General features: G+C 44.9%; 1 protein-coding gene across 1 annotated transcript in view; it reads left to right on the forward strand.

Moving 5' to 3' along the window:
* Positions 1-20,440, forward strand: part of LOC126195807 (tubulin beta-1 chain-like) — a 60,027-nt gene that overhangs the window by 15,113 nt on the left and 24,474 nt on the right. The window contains exon 2 of the mRNA XM_049934443.1: positions 8,377-8,714. Within this exon, the coding sequence (XP_049790400.1) occupies positions 8,377-8,714 (338 nt within the window). The remainder of the gene's footprint in view (positions 1-8,376; positions 8,715-20,440) is intronic.

A 20,440-nucleotide genomic window follows, 5' to 3' on the forward strand; every position in this document is an offset into this window, starting at 1 on the left:
AATTCGATTTGACCCCTTCCATCTTTATACACTGCTGGTCACCGTAAATGCAACACCAAGAAAGACAAGAGGTAGCACAACAAAATTTATTTTGTAGATAACATGTTGACCAAGTATCAAATGATTACGTTTACAGACGTCTGTGACATGTGGTTCCTGCCAGAATCAGTAGCCAGAGTAGCCGCCATTGTTGGAGATCACCGCTGCCACACGTCTCGGCATTGAGTCAAAGAGACGTTGGATGTGTTCCTGGGGTACAGCAGCCCATTCAGCTTCCACACGTTGCCAAAGATCATCTGGTGTGGCAGTTGGGGATGTAATCTGGGTCACTCGTTGAGCAACCATGGACCACATGTTTTCTATCGGCGAAAGATCCGGAGAGCGAGCCGGCCAGGGAAGCACTTCAATCTGGTTATTGACGAAGAACCTTTGGACAATGCGTGCCATGTGTGGTCGCGTATTATCCTGTTGAAATATGGCTGTGGCCGAGCCCTGAAGGTAAGGAAGGACAACTGGCTCCAGCACCTCGGATATGTAGCGCCGACTATTTAAAGTACCGGCAATGCGTACTAGAGGCGTGCGAGAGTAATATCCAATACCGCCCCATACCATAATACCCGGTGCAAGACCAGTGTGGCGGTGCATAATGCAGCTGTCCAGCATCCTCTCTCCACGGTGTCTCCACACTCGAATCAGACCATCGTGGTGCTGCAGACAGAAGCGTGCCTCGTCAGTAAAGACAACGTCATTCCATTCTGCCGTCCACATCCGTCTGTCATCACACCATTGGCGACGGAGACGTCTGTGGTTCTGCGTCAATGGTAGACGAAGCAATGGACGTCTTGCGGACAGACCACTCTGCTGTAAACGGCGTCGAATGGTACGCGCAGACACTGGATCATGCATTACAGACGCAATGTGCTGTGCTATGGTTCGGGATGTCACTGAGCGATCCGTCACTGCCATGCGCACAATTTGCCTATCAGCACGTGCAGTGGTGCACCGAGGTGAATGCGATCGACCACGTCGGTCCGTCGTACCCTCCTGCATCCAACGGTCACATATCCGCATTACAGTTGTTTGGTTTCGTCCAACACGACTAGCGATTTCTCTGTATGATAATCCACAATCTCGGTAAGCCACTATCCTTCCTCTGTCGAACTCGGATACTTGATCAAACGATGTTCGCTGTTGTCTACGAGGCATAACTGATCGTCTTGTGAAACAACCACAAGGTAAACACACGTGCCGAACGTACACTCGTCGAAATCTCCAAGCCTTAAATGGCGCTATGAGGTGGCGCCACAGGCGCGCGTGATGTGCGTCTGCGCTGAAATTCTAATCAGTTGCATATCTCATCGCTGCAAACCCATGGTGTAAATTTCACTTGATTCGGATGCTTCCTTCAGTGTGTTGCATTTACGGTAGCCAGCAGTGTATGTTGCTGACATAGTCAATCTGGGTGCGATGTGTAATATGTGATAACTTGAGAAAACTTCACAAGCCTAGATCGCTGAAAAGGGATTTTATTGGATGACTGGCTTCGACAGAGTTATACTGTCATCACCGGACCTTATGGTTTAAAATTTTTGCATAATATCCGTTGATGAGAGTGCAGCTCTATCACAACCGATCATCCAATAAAATGGCTTGTGAAGTTTTCTTCAGTTATCCGCCATTCGCCTGGTCATTCCTGATTGTCCCCTCTAGAAACAAATCTCTGTTTCCTCTAGACTGTGGTGCGGGCTCTTGTTCTGCTCCCGACCCTCTAGACGGCTTGTTCGCCCTGACTCTTCTACCCAGTTCGATATCGTGAACACGGTTGTTATCGGGTTTATCTTGGCCCCTCGCCCGTCATCTTGACGGGAAGAAGACAAGTGGTCTTGGCCTCCACCTTACTCGACACCTTCTGTGCATGGTCCACGTCCTCTCATCTCGACGAGGTGCTATCTTCCTACCTCAAGCCCCTGGAAGGCATTACAGGTTCGTTATCAATATGAAGGGAGAGACGACATTTTCCCGAAAATAAATTTTTTTCCATGCGTTGCCTCAGTTAGAGTAACTTCGGGTGCAGACGAACGCACTTAACTGCTCGATTGACCCAAATCTCCGGCCTTAGAATAGGAAGCATACGAACTAAATGGAGCACTTGCGAATACGATGAACAAATGCCAGCCAGAGACAATACTTCATTCCAGAATCTCTTCCTTGATATCTCACGTAATATTTAATCGACAGTATGTGAACGAAAAGTGCTGTTGTATGGATACTGTAGGTGTACTTTCACACAAACAGTTACCGATTCGCGAACTAAAAGGAGTTCGCTTTTTTTTTCAGACTTCAGGTAACAAAATATTTCTGTCCAGAATAGCGTGCAGGTCCTCGATGGAGATGTGGTAGAGGGGAATGTTTTTCCAATTAAAGTTTTCCGTTTCAAATATATCAGAAACTGAATGTGAAAACTAATTCATTTATAAAAAGTAATCCGGACATTTTTGCGCATCTGTTTATTTATTCTTTTGCTGTCCATCTAATATTTGTCTGCAACTATCCTAAATTGTGCAAGTCGACCTATATACTAACAATAGTATTTGCTTCAGCTAAGACTTCCTGGCTAAGAAGTCATGGTCGATTTACAAACCTATTTCTCGCTTCTTGTTGGTTTTTCTCTGAGAACGTCTTCCCAAACAGGGGATGGGACATTAATAAATAGTTTTATATATGACCACAGCTCATCTTCCCGGTAGTTTTAACTGACGTAACTTGAGAAATTTTATTTCGATTTATTTCTGATATCACTCTTACATTTTTTAATTCATTTCGTTTCTCGATGCCTGTTGCTCAAGGGGAAAACATGTTCTCGGAAACACGGAGGTTGTTCTGATATTTACCACTAATATTATTCATCCTTTATTTTCATAGTTCAAGGAGCTGCAAGCTTCTTGTAAGGCTGTTCATAAAAGTTCCAGTGATACTGACCATTTTGTCAGGTTCCTTTCTCAGTTTTGAATCTCCCTCTATGCTGATTCCGTCACATGAAATCTGCTGTATTGACGTACATATTGTTCAGTACAGTAACGTACGCTGAATAAGTAAATTGTTTATAGAGGACGGTCAGTATGTATTTTCTTCATTATTCCTGGGCAGGAATTTTTAGCATATTGCAGCCCCGTCAGCAATTGTGATTGACTAATATTTTGAAGAATCACCCTCAGTTGTGCAAATTTTCAGATCTTTACCAGGTTTCGGCTAAATTAATGTAGCCTTCTTCAGAAGCATAAAATTACTATAACAAACCAGAGTAAGGCACAGTCAACATTAAAATTAAAACCTATAGTACCGTGGTACCATGTCGAATTCTTCAAAATATTAAAATATTAATTTGGAAAGAGTTGTAGTAATGGTCTAATAGAACTTCCTGATATTGAAACTGTGTGCTAGTGCGTGAATCGAACCCGGGACCTTACCCTTTGCATGCGACGCTCATACCGACTGCTCCGTCCGGCCACGACTCTGGATCCCTCCTCAAAGCTTTGTCATCACACTACGTCTGTTTTCGTTTCGAAATTTCACATTTCACCTGCGTACCTTACTTCTCTAACACTCCTGAAAGACGTGATATTGCTGAGAAATAGCTTAGTGATAGGCCACGATAAAACAATCGGGAAACCATCCCCTAGGCTATGGCTAAGCCGTTTCCCCGCAACGTATATCTTTTCAGGAGTGCTAGTCCCACAAGGACTGCAGAACAGATTTTGTAAAGTTTGGAAATAGAGCTATGAGGACGAGTCGTGAGTCTCTCCGTAATAGCCTGGACGGTAAGAGCGTTGCCCTCGATAAGCGATTTTCAAGATTCGAATTCCGATCCGGCAAACTGTTTGAGCTGCCAGGAATTTCTCGTAACAGTGTATACTCCGCTGCAGAATGAAAGATTAATTCTAAATGTCTAATGCTTTACAAGGATGATCCCTTCGCGTTCAGTTAGTTACTTTTGCAGACACAGTGTGGTGGGGCGCTTGACTCTAGCTTCGTTGTCATTATGTATTGTCCACCATGCAGCAGGGCCTGTGTGTTACTCGGGTAGGTAACATTACAATAGCAGCCCACAAGTTATCTGGCGTCTGCATTCCATTTGTTCACATTTCCAGCTGTCCGAAAACTCTTAGTTCATACTGTGAGGTAGCGAGGAAGTGCCTCCTGAAACCACGTAACTCATTTGTCACGAAAAAATCAGTGTATTCAAATTTTCCTTACATAATACGCACAAAGCCTAATACTTCAGCAAAACTGTTCCCTGCCGTCAGCGCCGTACCACAGTTCGGAGTCAATATGCTATTCACAGCTCTACAAACTCTGTGTCTGCTCGACATAAGCTCGCCTTAAAAGCGGGGAGCTCAATGCCTCACTCGCCACGCGGATTTCAATACGAGTGCGTTACAAAAGCTCGCGAAACCGGAACGGACGAGGCAAATACTTGTCTAACGTTCACACAAAAGTTAATTTCTATACAATGCGAATGAAGTACGATTCGCATTCAAGTTTGCAGCTATCGTTACACACACAGGCTCGTATTTAGGACTCATGGTGCACCTGAAAAAAAAAAAAAGAAAAATTTCTGCTGCTAACCCCCAAAACCCTTCCGCCGCACTTGAAATACAGATAATATTATAGTTTGTCAAGTATGGTACGTTTTTCGTCTGTGCAATACTTAACTATGAGTTTGCAAACCTAAAACAGTGTTTTTATGAGTATTACAAATGCAGAAACTTAATATAGCGTCGTACAAGGACTTTAAATGTAAATTCTATAATCCAGCTTTCATTACAATTACTCAGAAATAATACAGACAACTTACATTACACTTAGAAAGGTATCTGGGACAAAACAGGGATTATTTAAATAATGAGGGGTTTTTTTCCTTGCCCTGTCACTTACAAACAAGTTTACAATTTCTTCACAGTCCAGTTTCACTGTCAAGTCTGATTCAATAGCAAGGACATCAAGGTAGCTAAGACGATCCTGTTTTATGATGCCCTTGAATAATTATTTGTACGTCTTACAGCAGAAAATTATCTTACTCTTGAGCAAGCCGAAGCGGGAGTACTCAAGTATATTTGTGAAGCTGTGTTCTCTAACTTGCTACCTTTTAGCATCTGTCACGGTTTTGGAAGAAAGTATGACTTTTTCATTCTTTTCGACAGGCTTGTAGCTTTTGAAATCCAAATATTCAGCTACAAATGCTGAGTGTTCAAGATCTTGGCATGGAAACTGATCAGAACTACTGATATATATCACTTCTTCACTGTGAGCAGGAGATTAAAATTTTAGGAACTTGTTTCATGCCAATGGTTTTCGCGCAGTTTTCCGCAAATATTGCCACCCCGTAAAAACTTCGGATCTGGAGCAGTTGCCCAGTTTGCTCCCACCCGTCCGCACCCCTACTTACGGCCATGCACACACGAATACATTTCGAGTCTCCGACACTCTGATATTTGCACCGTGACCGACTGCAGCACACTGTGCGGACATCGAGCGAACCACTCGGAGCCGGCCGGGGTGGCCGAGCGGTTCTAGGCGCTACAGTCTGGAACCGCGAGACCGCTACGGTCGCAGGTTCGAATCCTGCCTCGGGAATGGATGTGTGTGATGTCCTTTGGTTAGTTAGGTTTAAGTAGTTCTAAGTTCTAGGGGACTGATGACCTCAGAAGTTAAGTCCCATAGTGCTCAGAGCCCTTTTTGAACCACTCGGTTTTAGATGGTCAGTGCATCTAACTACATGCTTGGAATGCACCCTCCTTGCCAAATTACATTTTAAGTATCTGTCGCACTCGGTACTGTATCTACTTTCTATTTTTCCTGCAATAGATAAATGCTTGAGGAACATCCTCTTTAAATTTCGATTCTCTATTCCAGTGAATGTAGCTTGCACGATTTTTAAGTAGAATATTTCGGGTAGACATTCTCCTCTCAACTGCGCTTTCTGTCATCGCTGTACCCTTTATTAGCACTTTGATTTCTTTGGAACTTTGTACATCTCTATCACTTCAAAGCCAGAATATTGTGCTGTAGTACCTAGAACTTAATGCTGAAGAGTAGATAATCTGTTACACTCTACTAAATTCTGTATTTTTAATTCATAGCTTCTTTGATAATATTAAAAATGACGGTATAAAAACTTCCATTCACTGTTTTTGTGGTATACACATCTAGTATAATTATTTCAAGTCTGTAGATTCAAATTTGAGTGGATGTGACATTTCGAAACAACCTTGATCATTTGCGAAGTATTTAATTCCACAGAAAAATGTACGCAACCGTTTTACACAGGATGTTCGAAAATTCCGTTACAGACTTCAACGACTTGTAGATGGGAGCGAGTACACAATATTTTGAAAAGAAACCCATGTCCGGAAAGGTACCGTTTCAGTTTTACGACGGTTTCCATTCAGAGGTGTAACTCATCCACTTCTGGTTGAGAAAATGAATTACGTGTTACGTAGTGAAATTGTTACGCAACATTTCGAAAGGAAACATAACGAAACATCCATTTATCACACAAGCACATTTGTTTGTATCAACAATTGAAGATTACATGTTACATTATTCCAGAACAAAAAAGAATCCAACATACTGTACGTATAGAATAGCACTGATGCATTACAACATCAGGCGGTCGCCTTATGTCTTACACGTCGTCCTGTCTACCCTACTGCGTACCGGAACAAGCTGCTGTGAGACTTTCCTCTTTCTCTGAGCAGACGTGGAAGCGTTACACATCTGAATTGAAGCCGTCTTGGAACGGAAACGGTACGTTTCCGGACATGGGTTCCTATTCAGAATATTGTCACGTAGAAGAAGGTGTAATTAGATGAATGACGAACACTAACTTCACTTAACGAAGGTTTATTCAGCACTTGCACATACAAGAGGGCGGAGCGAGCTGCCTCCAGCCAGAAAAACATACAGCATATATACGGCTACAAAACATTCCTATCCAATGATTCTTGACATTCGTAGATACTTCTAGTATGTACTCGAACCGAATATAGAAATTAAAACCGTACAGTCCACATGAGTTTTGAACTCACGACACTCCATGCAACAGTGTGCCATCGCAACCACTACATCACAGTGCTATTCAGCGCCATCTGCGACAGTATTATATACTCACTCCCTTCTACAAACCCTAGAAGTTTGTAACAGAACTTTCCGAACACACTGTACGAAACTTCGTATGCTATTAAAATGTCGCCTTAGCATTTTCAAACTTATCGGACGCGAAACTTGTGTGAAAAATCGATTTTTCTGGAAACTAGTTGCCTGAAGAGGCTCAAACATAATATTAATTACGAGGTTCTGAACCATTCTGGTAAACTAAATCAACAGACGTCAGAGTAGGAATTTTCTTCGGGAGGCTGTTGCACAAAAATATGGCTACGCGCAGATACCAGTCCGCGTGCTCGTCTCAAAAGAGTACAGCAAAAGAAGGGTTGTGATTGAAACATCCTGGCCGATTACAACTGTGTGCCGGACCGAGACTCGAACTCGGGACCTTTGCCTATCGCGGGCAAGTGCTCTACCATCCGCGCTACCCAAGCACGAGTCACGCCCCGTCCTCACAGCTTTACTTCTGCGAGTACCTCGTCTCCTACCTTCCAAACTTTGCAGAAGCTCTCCTGCGAACCTTGCAGAACTAGCAGTCCTGAAAGAAAGGATATTGCGGAGACATGGCTTAGCCACAGCCTGAGGGATGTTTCCAGAATGAGATTTTCACTTTGCAGCGGAGTGTGTGCTGATATGAAACTTCCTGGCAGATTAAAACTGTGTGCCATACCGAGACTCGAACTCGGGACCTTTGCCTATCGCGGGCAAGTGCTCTACCATCTGAGGTACCCAAGCACGACTCACGCCCTTCCTCACAGCTTTACTTCTGCCAGTACCGCGTCTCCTACCTTCCAAACTTTACAGAAGCTCTCCTGCGAACCTTGCAGAACTTGCACTCCTGAAAGAAAGGATATTGCGGAAACATGGCTTAGCCACAGCCTGGGGGATGTTTCCAGAATGAGATTTTCACTCTGCAGCGGAGTGTGCGCTGATATGAAACTTCCTGGCAGATTAAAACTGTGCGCCGGACCGAGACTCCAACTCGAGACATTTGCCTTCCGCAGGCAAGAGCTCTACCACCAAGTTCAAGTCTCGGTCCGGCTCACAGTTTTAATCTGCCAGGAAGTTTCATATCAGCACACACTCCGCTGCCGAGTGAAAATCTCATTCAGGTTCATGATTGTCCCGCTCTCGCACCTGCCGATAGCTGTCCACTGTGCTAGCTTCCCCCGTGGCAGGTGTTTTAAAGAGCAACTTGTCTCGTTGTTTCAGTTCTGGGAAATCATCTCCGACGAGCACGGCATCGATGCGACGGGCGCGTACCACGGCGACTCGGACCTGCAACTGGACCGGATAAACGTGTATTACAACGACGCGTCGGGCGGCAAGTACGTGCCGCGCGCCATCCTGGTGGACCTGGAGCCGGGCACCATGGACTCTGTGCGCTCCGGACCGTTCGGCCAGATCTTCCGGCCGGACAACTTCGTGTTCGGCCAGAGTGGCGCCGGCAACAACTGGGCTAAGGGCCACTACACTGAGGGCGCCGAACTCGTGGACTCGGTGCTGGACGTCGTGCGCAAGGAGGCCGAGAGCTGCGACTGTCTCCAGGGGTGAGTGCTCCGTGGCGGCGCCTCTTCCAAATCTGGTGACATCGAAGCCGTACCGTGATCTCGCACTTTGGGGATTGGGGCGATAACGACTCACGATATTTTCGCGGTGAATGACGAAATACACTATGCAACAAAATGAAAAGCCGATTTTCTTGCCGGCAGTTTGTGCCGAGCGGTTCTAGGCGCATCGGTCTGGAACCGCGCGACCGCTACGGTCGCAGGTTCGAATCCTGCCTCGGGCATGGTGGCGTGTGATGTCCTTAGGTTAGTTAGGTTTAATTTGTTCTAAGTTCTAGGGGACTGATGACCGCAGATGTTAAGTCCCGTAGTGTTCAGAGCCATTTGCACCGATTTTCTTCTTTTTTTCTAAATCTTGCCATTTTCTGCCATTGTGGCGCAGAACGAAATATGGTTGGGAGGTGCTTACAAACTACCTCGGTAGTACTTGGATACTGATGAGAAAACCAGTGGCTGTATCCGAACCCAAGTCGTTTATTCTCTGTAAAACATGCTACCAGTTTCGACACCAAATGGTGTCATCTTCAGGCCCCTGCACATGGAAACACACATAACATCACATTTTTTATTGTGTAATTTTACGATGTGATTTGTCCCGTTTTGGTTATGAACTATGGTTTACGTTGTCTGTGCTCTCACACTCTTCAGTCCTGTTATGTATGTTTCCATATGCAGGCGCCTGAAGATGATACCACTTGGTGTCGAAACTGGTACCATGTCTTACAAAGAATAAACGACGTTGGATTGAAATACAACCGCAGGTTTTGTTATCATTATCGTGTCCGGCTGCAGTCCTGTTCTTGATGGATTTCCAGAGCATCTCTGTAGTGGTGCAAAGGTGTGACACACAGCGACGTCACCCACACGCTCGGCGACTGTTCAAAAAGCAAGGTGTCGACACACGTAAAAAATATGCCAGTACTCTGAAGTTCATGTACGGTGGGTTAGTGTTCTCACATTGGCACCAACAATTCTGCCCAACGCCACCATCTACGTATCACGATGTGGAACGGTCTTCTAATGACTCGCATCTCACCCATTTCTTGACACTGTAATATAGAAGGTTATTTTGTGTTACCATAGGTGCAGTAAAGTATGAATCTGTGAGCGCCTCTGGTACGGTAGCTGTAGGAGATCCGTTCGTTTTTTTAGAAAGCAGCTTACGCACCTATGTCAGTCGCCGCCTGTGGCACTGACAGACTGCCAGTAACATTTACCAATATTTACAGTCCCTATAAATCTAAGTGAACTACATTACTTATTCTCCGATTTTGTTCAAACTTTATACACTGCTATTTCTTACTGCTAAAATGATACCGTCGAAATTTCATTTCCTTATTTATCATAGTTTAGAAGATAGAAAATTTTATCTAAAATCACAAAAAACCATTCTGGTATTTCAAAACTGATCTAGTAACGGTTAATAGATTAACTTTCAACACCATATGGAGCTATTACGAAACGTTCAGCTCCTGAAAATCAATAAATTCGAAAATTTCATTTTATAACATTTGCAGTTTTTATTTGATGGAATAGTGGAACCTTTTAAAATTTATATTCAGTTATACATTTTTACATGAGTCCGTGGGTTTAATTGAGAAACTGAATTAGGGACATATGAAAACTCGAAATTTTTTTGTTTTGTAAAGGTCTATGTGAAATCCACGTAGTGGGAAAAATTTCTGGGAAGAACCACGAGTCATATGACATATGTCTGAGTGAGCATGCTTTTCTAACAGGCAGCCAGAAAAGAAGCTAGTAACGGAATAAGTTTGTCATTTAATTTGGGAATTATTCGGTTTATAATTAAATCTAGTGTAATAAATTTGAAGTTTTGCTTACGTAAAATTGCTTTCTAAATTGCGACTGGAAAAGAGATGATTTTGCCGCGATAATAATCTAGAAATAATGTTCCGATTGGTCATTCAGATCAACAGCAAATCAGAACTCAAAAATGGTTCAAATGGCTCTGAGCACTATGGGACTCAACATCTTAGGTCATAAGTCCCCTAGAACTTAGAACTACTTAAACCTAACTAACCTAAGGACATCACACACACCCATGCCCGAGGCAGGATTCGAACCTTCGACCGTAGCAGTCCCGCGGTTCCGGACTGCAGCGCCAGAACCGCTAGACCACCGCGGCCGGCGCAAATCAGAACTGACAGCTTCCGGCACGAAGAGAGGGATGCCATCTGTACGAAGACATGGCATAGGGAAGTCGCTTTCGAACCGTTGTACTGAACGCATCATGTTAGATCGCTTTTGGCAAATAATATGTAAAATGGAGAATTAGAGACGTAAATTCGGTTCGGTCATCGCAAACAGAAAGCGAATTGAGTAGGAAGCATTTTAGTGAATGTTTGTTAACATTATGTGCTTCCGTGTGAAAGATACCCGAGTGTGAAATATTCTAGTGAACTAAGAAAATTCGTGATGGCAGGTTGCGCATTCGTGACGGAATAGTATGACGGGCACTTCTGTAAGGAAAGGCTACTGAATCTACCGATTGTTTAACTCGCGTATAGTTGTGGTTCAGTGACTATTTAGATCGTAATATTCAGGTCGAACTTTCTGGTTGCTTTCGTGTGGCTATGTGTAGCACATCTTTATAACTGTGAACGCGCAGAGAAAATATTAGTGCTAACGTAAATACAGATGTGATAGCCATTTCCTGATTCTTACAAGGGAACCTCCCCATCGCACCCCCCTCAAATTTAGTTATAAATTGACACAATGGATAGGCCTTGAAAAACTGAACACAGATCAATCGAGAAAACAGGAAGAAGTTGTGTGTAACTATGAAAAAATAAGCAAATTATACAAACTGAGTAGTCCAAGTGTAAGATATGCAACATCAAGGAGTATGTAAGCTGAGGAGAGCCGTGGTCCCGTGGTTAGAGTGAGTAACTGCGGAACGAGAGGTCCTTGGTTCGAATCCTCCCGCGAGTAAAAATTTTACTTACTTTATTTTCGCAAAGTTACGATCTGACCGTTCATTCATTGACGTCTCTGTTCACTGTAATAAGTTTAGTGTCTGTGTTTTGCGACCGCACCGCAAAACCGTGCGATTAGTAGACGAAAGGACGTGCCTCTCCAATAGGAACCGAAAACATTTGATCGCAAATTCATAGGTCAACCGATTCCTCCACAGGAAAACACGTCTGAAATATTCTATACGACACTGGTGACGGCATGTGCTTCACATTACAGGAATATGTTGTCGACCCACCTAACTTGCACACTTCGCGAATGGGTAAAAAGTTTCTTCTACCTTGCCCGATTTAGGTTTTCTTGTGGATGTGATAATCACTCCCAAAAAAGTGATGAAGACATAAGAGTTTGTCACATAAACTGCAACAAATGAATGCAAGTTTCACAGTCGCACAGTTTTCCCTGTGCTCTGTCAAAACATACGTTTTTAACGTTTTCAAGTTTTTCCGTGAGTAGACCGTCAAATCCTGCATGTGTCCAAGCAAATCTGAACATGTCCTGGAATTTTGGAGAGCGAAGTTGATCATGTCTGAGTGCATGAACTTTGATAATTGTCTGAAAATAAAAAATTAAAACTTCTCACTCGAGGGAGGATTGAACCAGGAACCTTCCGTTCCGGAGCTACTCGCGGTAACCACGGGACCACGGTGCTCATCAGCATACACCTACCTTGATGTGGCTTATATCGGACACGGACTACTCAGTTTGTATATTTTGCTTATTTTTTTCATAGTTCCATACAACTTCTTCCTGTTTTCTCGATTGATCTGTGTTCAGTTTTTCATGGCCTATCCTTGTGCCAACTTATAACTAAATCTGATGGGGGTGCGATGGGGAGGTTCCCTTGTTAGTGGCAATAAATAGCGAACAGAACCTTAAACACCTCGCTACAAGAAGGTAGAACCCGAACCCTCGATGATTACCATGAACTCATTTTTAACTAGGGTTCTGAGGCCTCTCTTTGGTAGGTAATAGGTGGTGATTTCTTGAACGTTGCTTTGCACCAGCTGGCTGATACCTGCTACGACAGAGTGAAGGGAAAACGAGCAGAGAAGAAGCCTGTCTAGGTAGGTGGATTGAAGAGTGTGAACGTGATAAGAATGCGAAGTCTCGAAACCCACCTTGTCGCAACGCCTTTGCCACGCAGGTCAGATTCCAGATGCACACAATCGAAATCAGGCGGCGTTCTTACGGGTGCTCCAGGAAAACTTTTCGGATGGTGCGAGAACTCCTCAGGAGGTGTAACAAAGGACAATAACCAAACAACCTCTTGTTTTCACACATTTCGCGGTAGAAAACGTTAGTTAGCATTGTGATATGCAACCGGACGACGTAGTTGACGACCTTTGAAACTACTGACACCCCTCCGAGGATTCAACCCTTCAAACCTTCTGAGTCGTGCGTGATTCGTGTTCCCGTCATCATGTATTTTACACCCTGTTTTTAACGTACTTCCACCGCACTACTTTAGTTTAAATTACTACTGGCGCTGAGTTACTGCTTTGCCTGAACGTGACCAGCGCTAGCAGCGCGTATCGATATAGCCCCTCTCCTAGTATGTTTGCTCGACTGCTATTACTTCCCGGTCGTTGTCTGTTGAAGTCAGTTCGTATTGCGAGTTCGGGTCTGCTAGTCAGTTGGAACGCGTCTGGAGCGCAGTCCGGACTTGCCAGCAGGGGCAATGCGGCACTACTGCAGTCGGACTGGAGCAGTGAGGTCTGCGTCGACATGGCTCACCCGACTATTGCCGCCATGCATCACTTGAGCCGGGCCACAAATGGTTCAAATGGCTCTGAGCACTATGGGACTCAACTGCTGTGGTCATCAGTCCCCTAGAACTTAGAACTACTTAAACCTAACTAACCTAAGGACATCACACACATCCATGCCCGAGGCAGGATTCGAACCTGCGACCGTAGCAGTCGCACGGTTCCGGACTGCGCGTCTAGAACCGGGAGACCACCGCGGCCGGCAGCCGGGCCACAGTCTTGGTGGATCGTAGGTCGTTCGTCCTACCGGACGATTCGTTTTGGCTCGCCGATCGTTCATGAGTCGGCTGTTTGTGTGTGCATCGACTCCCGATTTGCCTTCGTGCGTGCTTAGTTACTGTTAAGTATCGTTCAGGCCTGCGTGCAAGTGCTTTTCAGGTTGTGTGTGTAGTTGGCGTTATTTCTACTGACGACTATTTTAAATGTTGTCGGCACTCTGAGAGGAGTCGGTCGGTTGCTGCGGACCAGGGAAGTTATCTCCGCGCCGTGCAGTCGGCTGGGTCCGCTGGCGGTCCCTGCGCAGTGTCGGAGCGTGTGTGGAGCTGTCCGATTGCCGCTACGAGCTTCGTGGTTCACGTACCCAGGACGTCAAAGTTGAGTAGTGGTTTCAAGTACCCAAGTTGTGTGGTTCATTTCGGTGGTTTGCTGTTGGGGAGGTTTTCCTGTGAGCAACACCGTGTGTTTGGATTGCTGAAATTCAGCCGGCATGCGGTGAAATTAACTATATTGGTTGACTACAATTCAAGTGCACCAGCGGAATTTTCTGCCATGTAGCCGTTAGTGTTCTGGCTACCTGCCCTGGCCACTAACGTAATTTCAGGCAGTGTCCTTTCCTTACCTGTTGTCGCTGTCCAACACGGTGTGTAATTTTGACAGCTTAATAATGTGGATAATCACGCCTGTAAAATTTTGTGTTGTGGTGGCAAGCAACTCGTTTGTCGGTCTGTCCGTGGCTGTCCCTTGGCTGGGTTCTGACGGATCAAGTGTAGCTGGACTCACCACCTGTCTCACCTAAGTGAACGAGGGCAGACCGACCGGCTGGAGGCTTGTGAGTGCTGTTGCTTTACTGTCTTTCTCAACGGTGTTCAATTGTCTGTTTATAATCTATCATAGCCAATGATAAAAGAAAAATTCTTGGTTTTACTGTGTTTTATGTAATTAAGTTTGAATTCCGACAAGTGGATATTTGCTGAAAGGTTATTGCCGTTGTGTTGTCTTTTCTTTTAATCCAGTTTCGGCTACTTAAAATTTAAGGCTTATGGTTATATTTTTTTTTAATTTTGGAAAATTATTTGTGGGCCTTCAGCCTTGGAACCTTACTCTTAAAATTACCTTTAGAGCTTAAAATTGCGGCTTGGAACCTTATTCTTCAAATTACCTTTCGAGCTTAAAATTGCGGCTTGGAACCTTATTCTTCAAATTACTTTTCGAGCTTAAACATTGCAGCCTCCCGCCTTTGAAAGGTTATGGTAATTTATTTTAAAATCTTGAAAATTTTATTGTGGGCTTTCAGCGGATGGTATTGCATCTTGTTTATGTTTGTCTATCCACCCTTGCCTTGAGGTTTTCAGCCTAGCTGTACCATATGTATTTTAATTATTTTATTTGCAATTTTAACTGCATTTTATCTTGTTGCCTTTTAAGATTTCTTGTGTAGAGGCCTTCAGCCGTGAAAGATTTGCATTTTTTTGAAACTCGTAGTTGTAAAGGTTTGGCTATGGCCGGTTGCTTGTAAATGTGTTATTAAATTACAATAAATTACAATTTTAAGGTGAAACTGACCCCAACCTTATTTGGCCCTTTCCACAATCCTAATCACCTGTTCTACCCAGCGGGTTTACCGGGCGTCTCACCTTCTCTAAGGACGTCATGGGGTTCAACCGCACTGAACGTGAGTTCACAGTGTGAAGCACCTAGGACCATTCAAAACCGTTTGACGAAATCTGAACGTGATTCGAAGCAGAAAAGGGTGGGTTTCTTCTTTTCTTTTCACCTAGGCTTTTTCGCGTTCGACTTTGACATGTGCAAGCTGTCATGTGCCAATAACACGCACGTGAATAAAGCGGCAACCGGTCCCTCAGTCTGGAAAAGCCCTCCATGGCACCTGTGCACCTTTCCTGGATATTTTATTAAATATCTCTGAACAGAGACGCCAGTGCAACGATCACTAGATGCCGCGCTGGCCGGTTAGGTAGCGCTCTCGAAACTAGCACCTACTGGCCGCATGCGATATCTGAGGGATTTCTGCTCCCGATCATGTTCAAATTTCGGTGGATGGTTTTGAACCGTCCCTTGTGGTTCCATCTCGGATACCAGACCAAAAATTGCGTTCACGCTACACTCCAGTAAGGTTAGTAGTGTCAAAAGTTGTCCTGTGTCATATGGCACTGCAAACTGTCACTTTCGACCACGAAATATGTGACATGAACGCCCCTAGGGAAGAGGTGGCTTCATTCACGTCCCGTATGAGACCCCCTGAATCGTTTTATTATCGATCTGTTACGTCCTAAATGTTTCCCTAGGTCACCCGTAAGAAAAGCGTGAAATTTGAACGCTGGGCGTCGCAGTTCTTACCTCTGTTGCAGAGGCGTCAAGGCAAGGGATGAGGTGTGGGTCATGAAGTCAGACATTTTCTAACAGTGGTAGGAGATAATGCCACTAACAATATACTAGAAATCCTGTTTGGTGAAGAATGAGTGTCGGAATGTAGATGCATTTGGTCACGTTGTATGTTTTTCATAAATAACTAAAACACTGTGGTTCCAGTGAAAACAGCGAGAGAAGATGAAAATGTAGCGCGTGGTTTATGAAGGCCCACATAGATCATTTTCGGTTGCACAAAACGACAAAAAATGGTTCAAATGGCTCTGAGCACTATGGGACTTAAACAGCGGAGGTCATCAGTCCCCTAGAACTTAGAACTACTTAAACCTAACTAACCTAAGGACACCACACACATCCATGCCCGAGGCAGGATTCGAACCTGCGACCGTAGCGGTCGCGCAGTTCCAGACTGAAGCGCCTAGAACCGCTCGGCCACCGCGGCTGGCTGCACAAAACGACGTCGGTGACGGCAGCTGAATCATCCTGTGTGTACAGCATGAAGGGGGAAAGGTTTCAGCAAAACTCTAGAAAAATTCTTGATCGATTAACTTCAAATATGTGTGTATGTGTGTGTTGTACATAAAGGGGAAATGGTGACTGCCAAATTCTCGAGAAGTTCTTCACCGATGTAGTTAAAATTACACTCTAATACATACACAGACAGCCATAAGCTACACTTTTTTTTAAAAATATCAGTGCATAGGTTTCCAGTGGGAAACGACGGCGTTTCACTTGCTTTCCCGCAGTCAGTTTTAGCCACAACAGCGGCGCATTTAAACATCAGACAAATAATTCTCATACACAAATCCTAATTTACTCCAAAACTTTGCCTAATATTAGTTTTTTTTGCTTCTCCTGTAAAACTTTTGTTTGTGGACTAATAGTGTTTTGAAGAGTTACTCCTCAATTGTTTATTTCATACGCATTCTTTCTTTTTATATATAATTTTAAACATAAGACGTATACACAACAATGTGTTTTTTTTCCCGCAGTCGGTTTCAATGGAAAACAGTAAAGATGTATTTATGACTAACCAGAATACGATTAGAACACTACTATGGGACCTGAATTGTACGAAATTTGTAATTTTACCCATTAGCAGACTGAAAATATGCGAATTAATGTCTCTTAAGCTACTAATCTCTCAAATGCAGCGGCACGGGAGGTCTGAGGTACACCGTATAAGATTTATAGATTCTTCTAGCTACTTCAATTCTCAATAAGGGATAAGCTGGCGATAACAACAAAAAAAGCTCATGACAGAGAAAGAGGAGGAGACGGACAGTGGCAGTAGGGTGCGGGGAATGTATGTAGAGAGGGGAATGGAGAAGATGGACAAAAAGAAGGAAGAGGAAGATGTAGAGCCCGCAGCTCGTGGTCGTGCGGTAGCGTTCTCGCTTCCCACGCCCGGGTTCCCGGGTTCGATTCCCGGCGGGGTCAGGGATTTTCTCTGCCTCGTGATGGCTGGGTGTTGTGTGATGTCCTTAGGTTAGTTAGGTTTAAGTAGTTCTAAGTTCTAGGGGACTGATGACCATAAATGTTAAGTCCCATAGTGCTCAGAGCCATTGAAGATGTAGACAGACACAGGGAGAAGATGGACAGAGAAAAGGGGTTCGAGGTGATAGACAGTGAGAGCTGAAGGATGAGGAGATGCACAAAGAGAGGGGGGAAGGGGAGATGGACAGAAAGGAGGAAAAAGATATTATGACGTATATCCAATTTCCATACATATTTAGCAATTGCAAACATTGCCGGGTTCGCTAGTAGAGTTTATAGTAGCCATGGCAAAATTCATAACAGATGTTCTTTACAAAACTGTACGGTATATTGTACACGCTGATGGGAACTAGAAGTACCGTATAAGTTCTGAGAGATCAACATCTACTTGCTCGTGAAAATACATACATGGAAAAACACAGCAAGTAATACTGAGAATTCAGTGCAAACCAGTTTTTCGGTACATCCTACGTGTGTTGTTTTCTTCCAAATTGTCAAATGATATCGAATACATGTGTTTTTCTCTGTCAGCACGCCTCACGTTTTCAGTGTCGAAACAATTCTCATTAGACTTTTATCTTTCTACGTTCTTACTTAAGCGCAATGCAGACTTTTTCTTTGTTCAGGCAATGTAAAACCTGAATATTTTCGCTTTCATAGTGTCTTCCTTAGTGGGAGAACGCGTAGGAAAAATTAAAAGTCCTCATAAAAACGTCACAGTGTTTCACGAAAACAAAGCAAGCAATAAAACAAAGTTTGACACCGTACAAAAGGAAAAAAATACCGACACTATTACATGCGGGGGCGGGCGAGAGCGGGTGAACTTCCGATTGTTGCAAATATTCCTCCCTGGGAATCTTTGACATTCCGGTTCGTTCGGACAACGGTCTCTGTGTGTGCCATATGAAGTGTATTGTGGAACGTTTTGATATTCATTTCGGTGACGCAGTAGTAATTACTTGGCGGATATCCGCACCTATATTTTTCTTTTTCTTTTACAAAGCAAGGACTATTACGGAAATTCAAAGGCCAGTATTACTGCTGAAAAATATGTTTTCACCTACTTATATCACATCGACAGATGTACATCGTTGTGTGAATTACACTCCTGGAAATGGAAAAAAGAACACATTGACACCGGTGTGTCAGACCCACCATACTTGCTCCGGACACTGCGAGAGGGCTGTACAAGCAATGATCACACGCACGGCACAGCGGACACACCAGGAACCGCGGTGTTGGCCGTCGAATGGCGCTAGCTGCGCAGCATTTGTGCACCGCCGCCGTCAGTGTCAGCCAGTTTGCCGTGGCATACGGAGCTCCATCGCAGTCTTTAACACTGGTAGCATGCCGCGACAGCGTGGACGTGAACCGTATGTGCAGTTGACGGACTTTGAGCGAGGGCGTATAGTGGGCATGCGGGAGGCCGGGTGGACGTACCGCCGAATTGCTCAACACGTGGGGCGTGAGGTCTCCACAGTACATCGATGTTGTCGCCAGTGGTCGGCGGAAGGTGCACGTGCCCGTCGACCTGGGACCGGACCGCAGCGACGCACGGATGCACGCCAAGACCGTAGGATCCTACGCAGTGCCGTAGGGGACCGCACCGCCACTTCCCAGCAAATTAGGGACACTGTTGCTCCTGGGGTATCGGCGAGGACCATTCGCAACCGTCTCCATGAAGCTGGGCTACGGCCCCGCACACCGTTAGGCCGTCTTCCGCTCACGCCCCAACATCGTGCAGCCCGCCTCCAGTGGTGTCGCGACAGGCGTGAATGGAGGGACGAATGGAGACGTGTCGTCTTCAGCGATGAGAGTCGCTTCTGCCTTGGTGCCAATGATGGTCGTATGCGTGTTTGGCGCCGTGCAGGTGAGCGCCACAATCAGGACTGCATACGACCGAGGCACACAGGGCCAACACCCGGCATCATGGTGTGGGGAGCGATCTCCTACACTGGCCGTACACCACTGGTGATCGTCGAGGGGACACTGAATAGTGCACGGTACATCCAAACTGTCATCGAACCCATCGTTCTACCGTTCCTAGACCGGCAAGGGAACTTGCTGTTGCAACAGGACAATGCACGTCCGCATGTATCCCGTGCCACCCAACGTGCTCTAGAAGGTGTAAGTCAACTACCCTGGCCAGCAAGATCTCCGGATCTGTCCCCCATTGAGCATGTTTGGGACTGGATGAAGCGTCGTCTCACGCGGTCTGCACGTCCAGCACGAACGCTGGTCCAACTGAGGCGCCAGGTGGAAATGGCATGGCAAGCCGTTCCACAGGACTACATCCAGCATCTCTACGATCGTCTCCATGGGAGAATAGCAGCCTGCATTGCTGCGAAAGGTGGATATACACTGTACTAGTGCCGACATTGTGCATGCTCTGTTGCCTGTGTCTATGTGCCTGTGGTTCTGTCAGTGTGATCATGTGATGTATCTGACCCCAGGAATGTGTCAATAAAGTTTCCCCTTCCTGGGACAATGAATTCACGGTGTTCTTATTTCAATTTCCAGGAGTGTAGTACCACATGTCGCCTTTATTGGTACCGGAAAAGCTGCAAAGAATGTTACAACAAAGTGCTGTGATACTCGCAAATTGTCGATGCTTTATGCAAGGACTGGAGAAACGACTCTCAAAATAAATGTAACATGTTGTACATAAATAGACGCAATGCTTCATTACTGGTCGCATACACGATTGGCTATAAATCGTTGAGAACAGTAACAAACCCAAGTCATTTAGGAGTATAATTCTGAAGCTATCCAAAGTGGAATGAGCACACTAAATTAGATGTATGTAAAGTAGATATCTGACAGATTTACATCAAGACACCTCAG

The sequence above is a fragment of the Schistocerca nitens genome, chromosome 7, assembly GCF_023898315.1.
Source record: "Schistocerca nitens isolate TAMUIC-IGC-003100 chromosome 7, iqSchNite1.1, whole genome shotgun sequence".
In the NCBI taxonomy this organism is placed as follows: Eukaryota; Metazoa; Arthropoda; class Insecta; order Orthoptera; family Acrididae; genus Schistocerca; species Schistocerca nitens.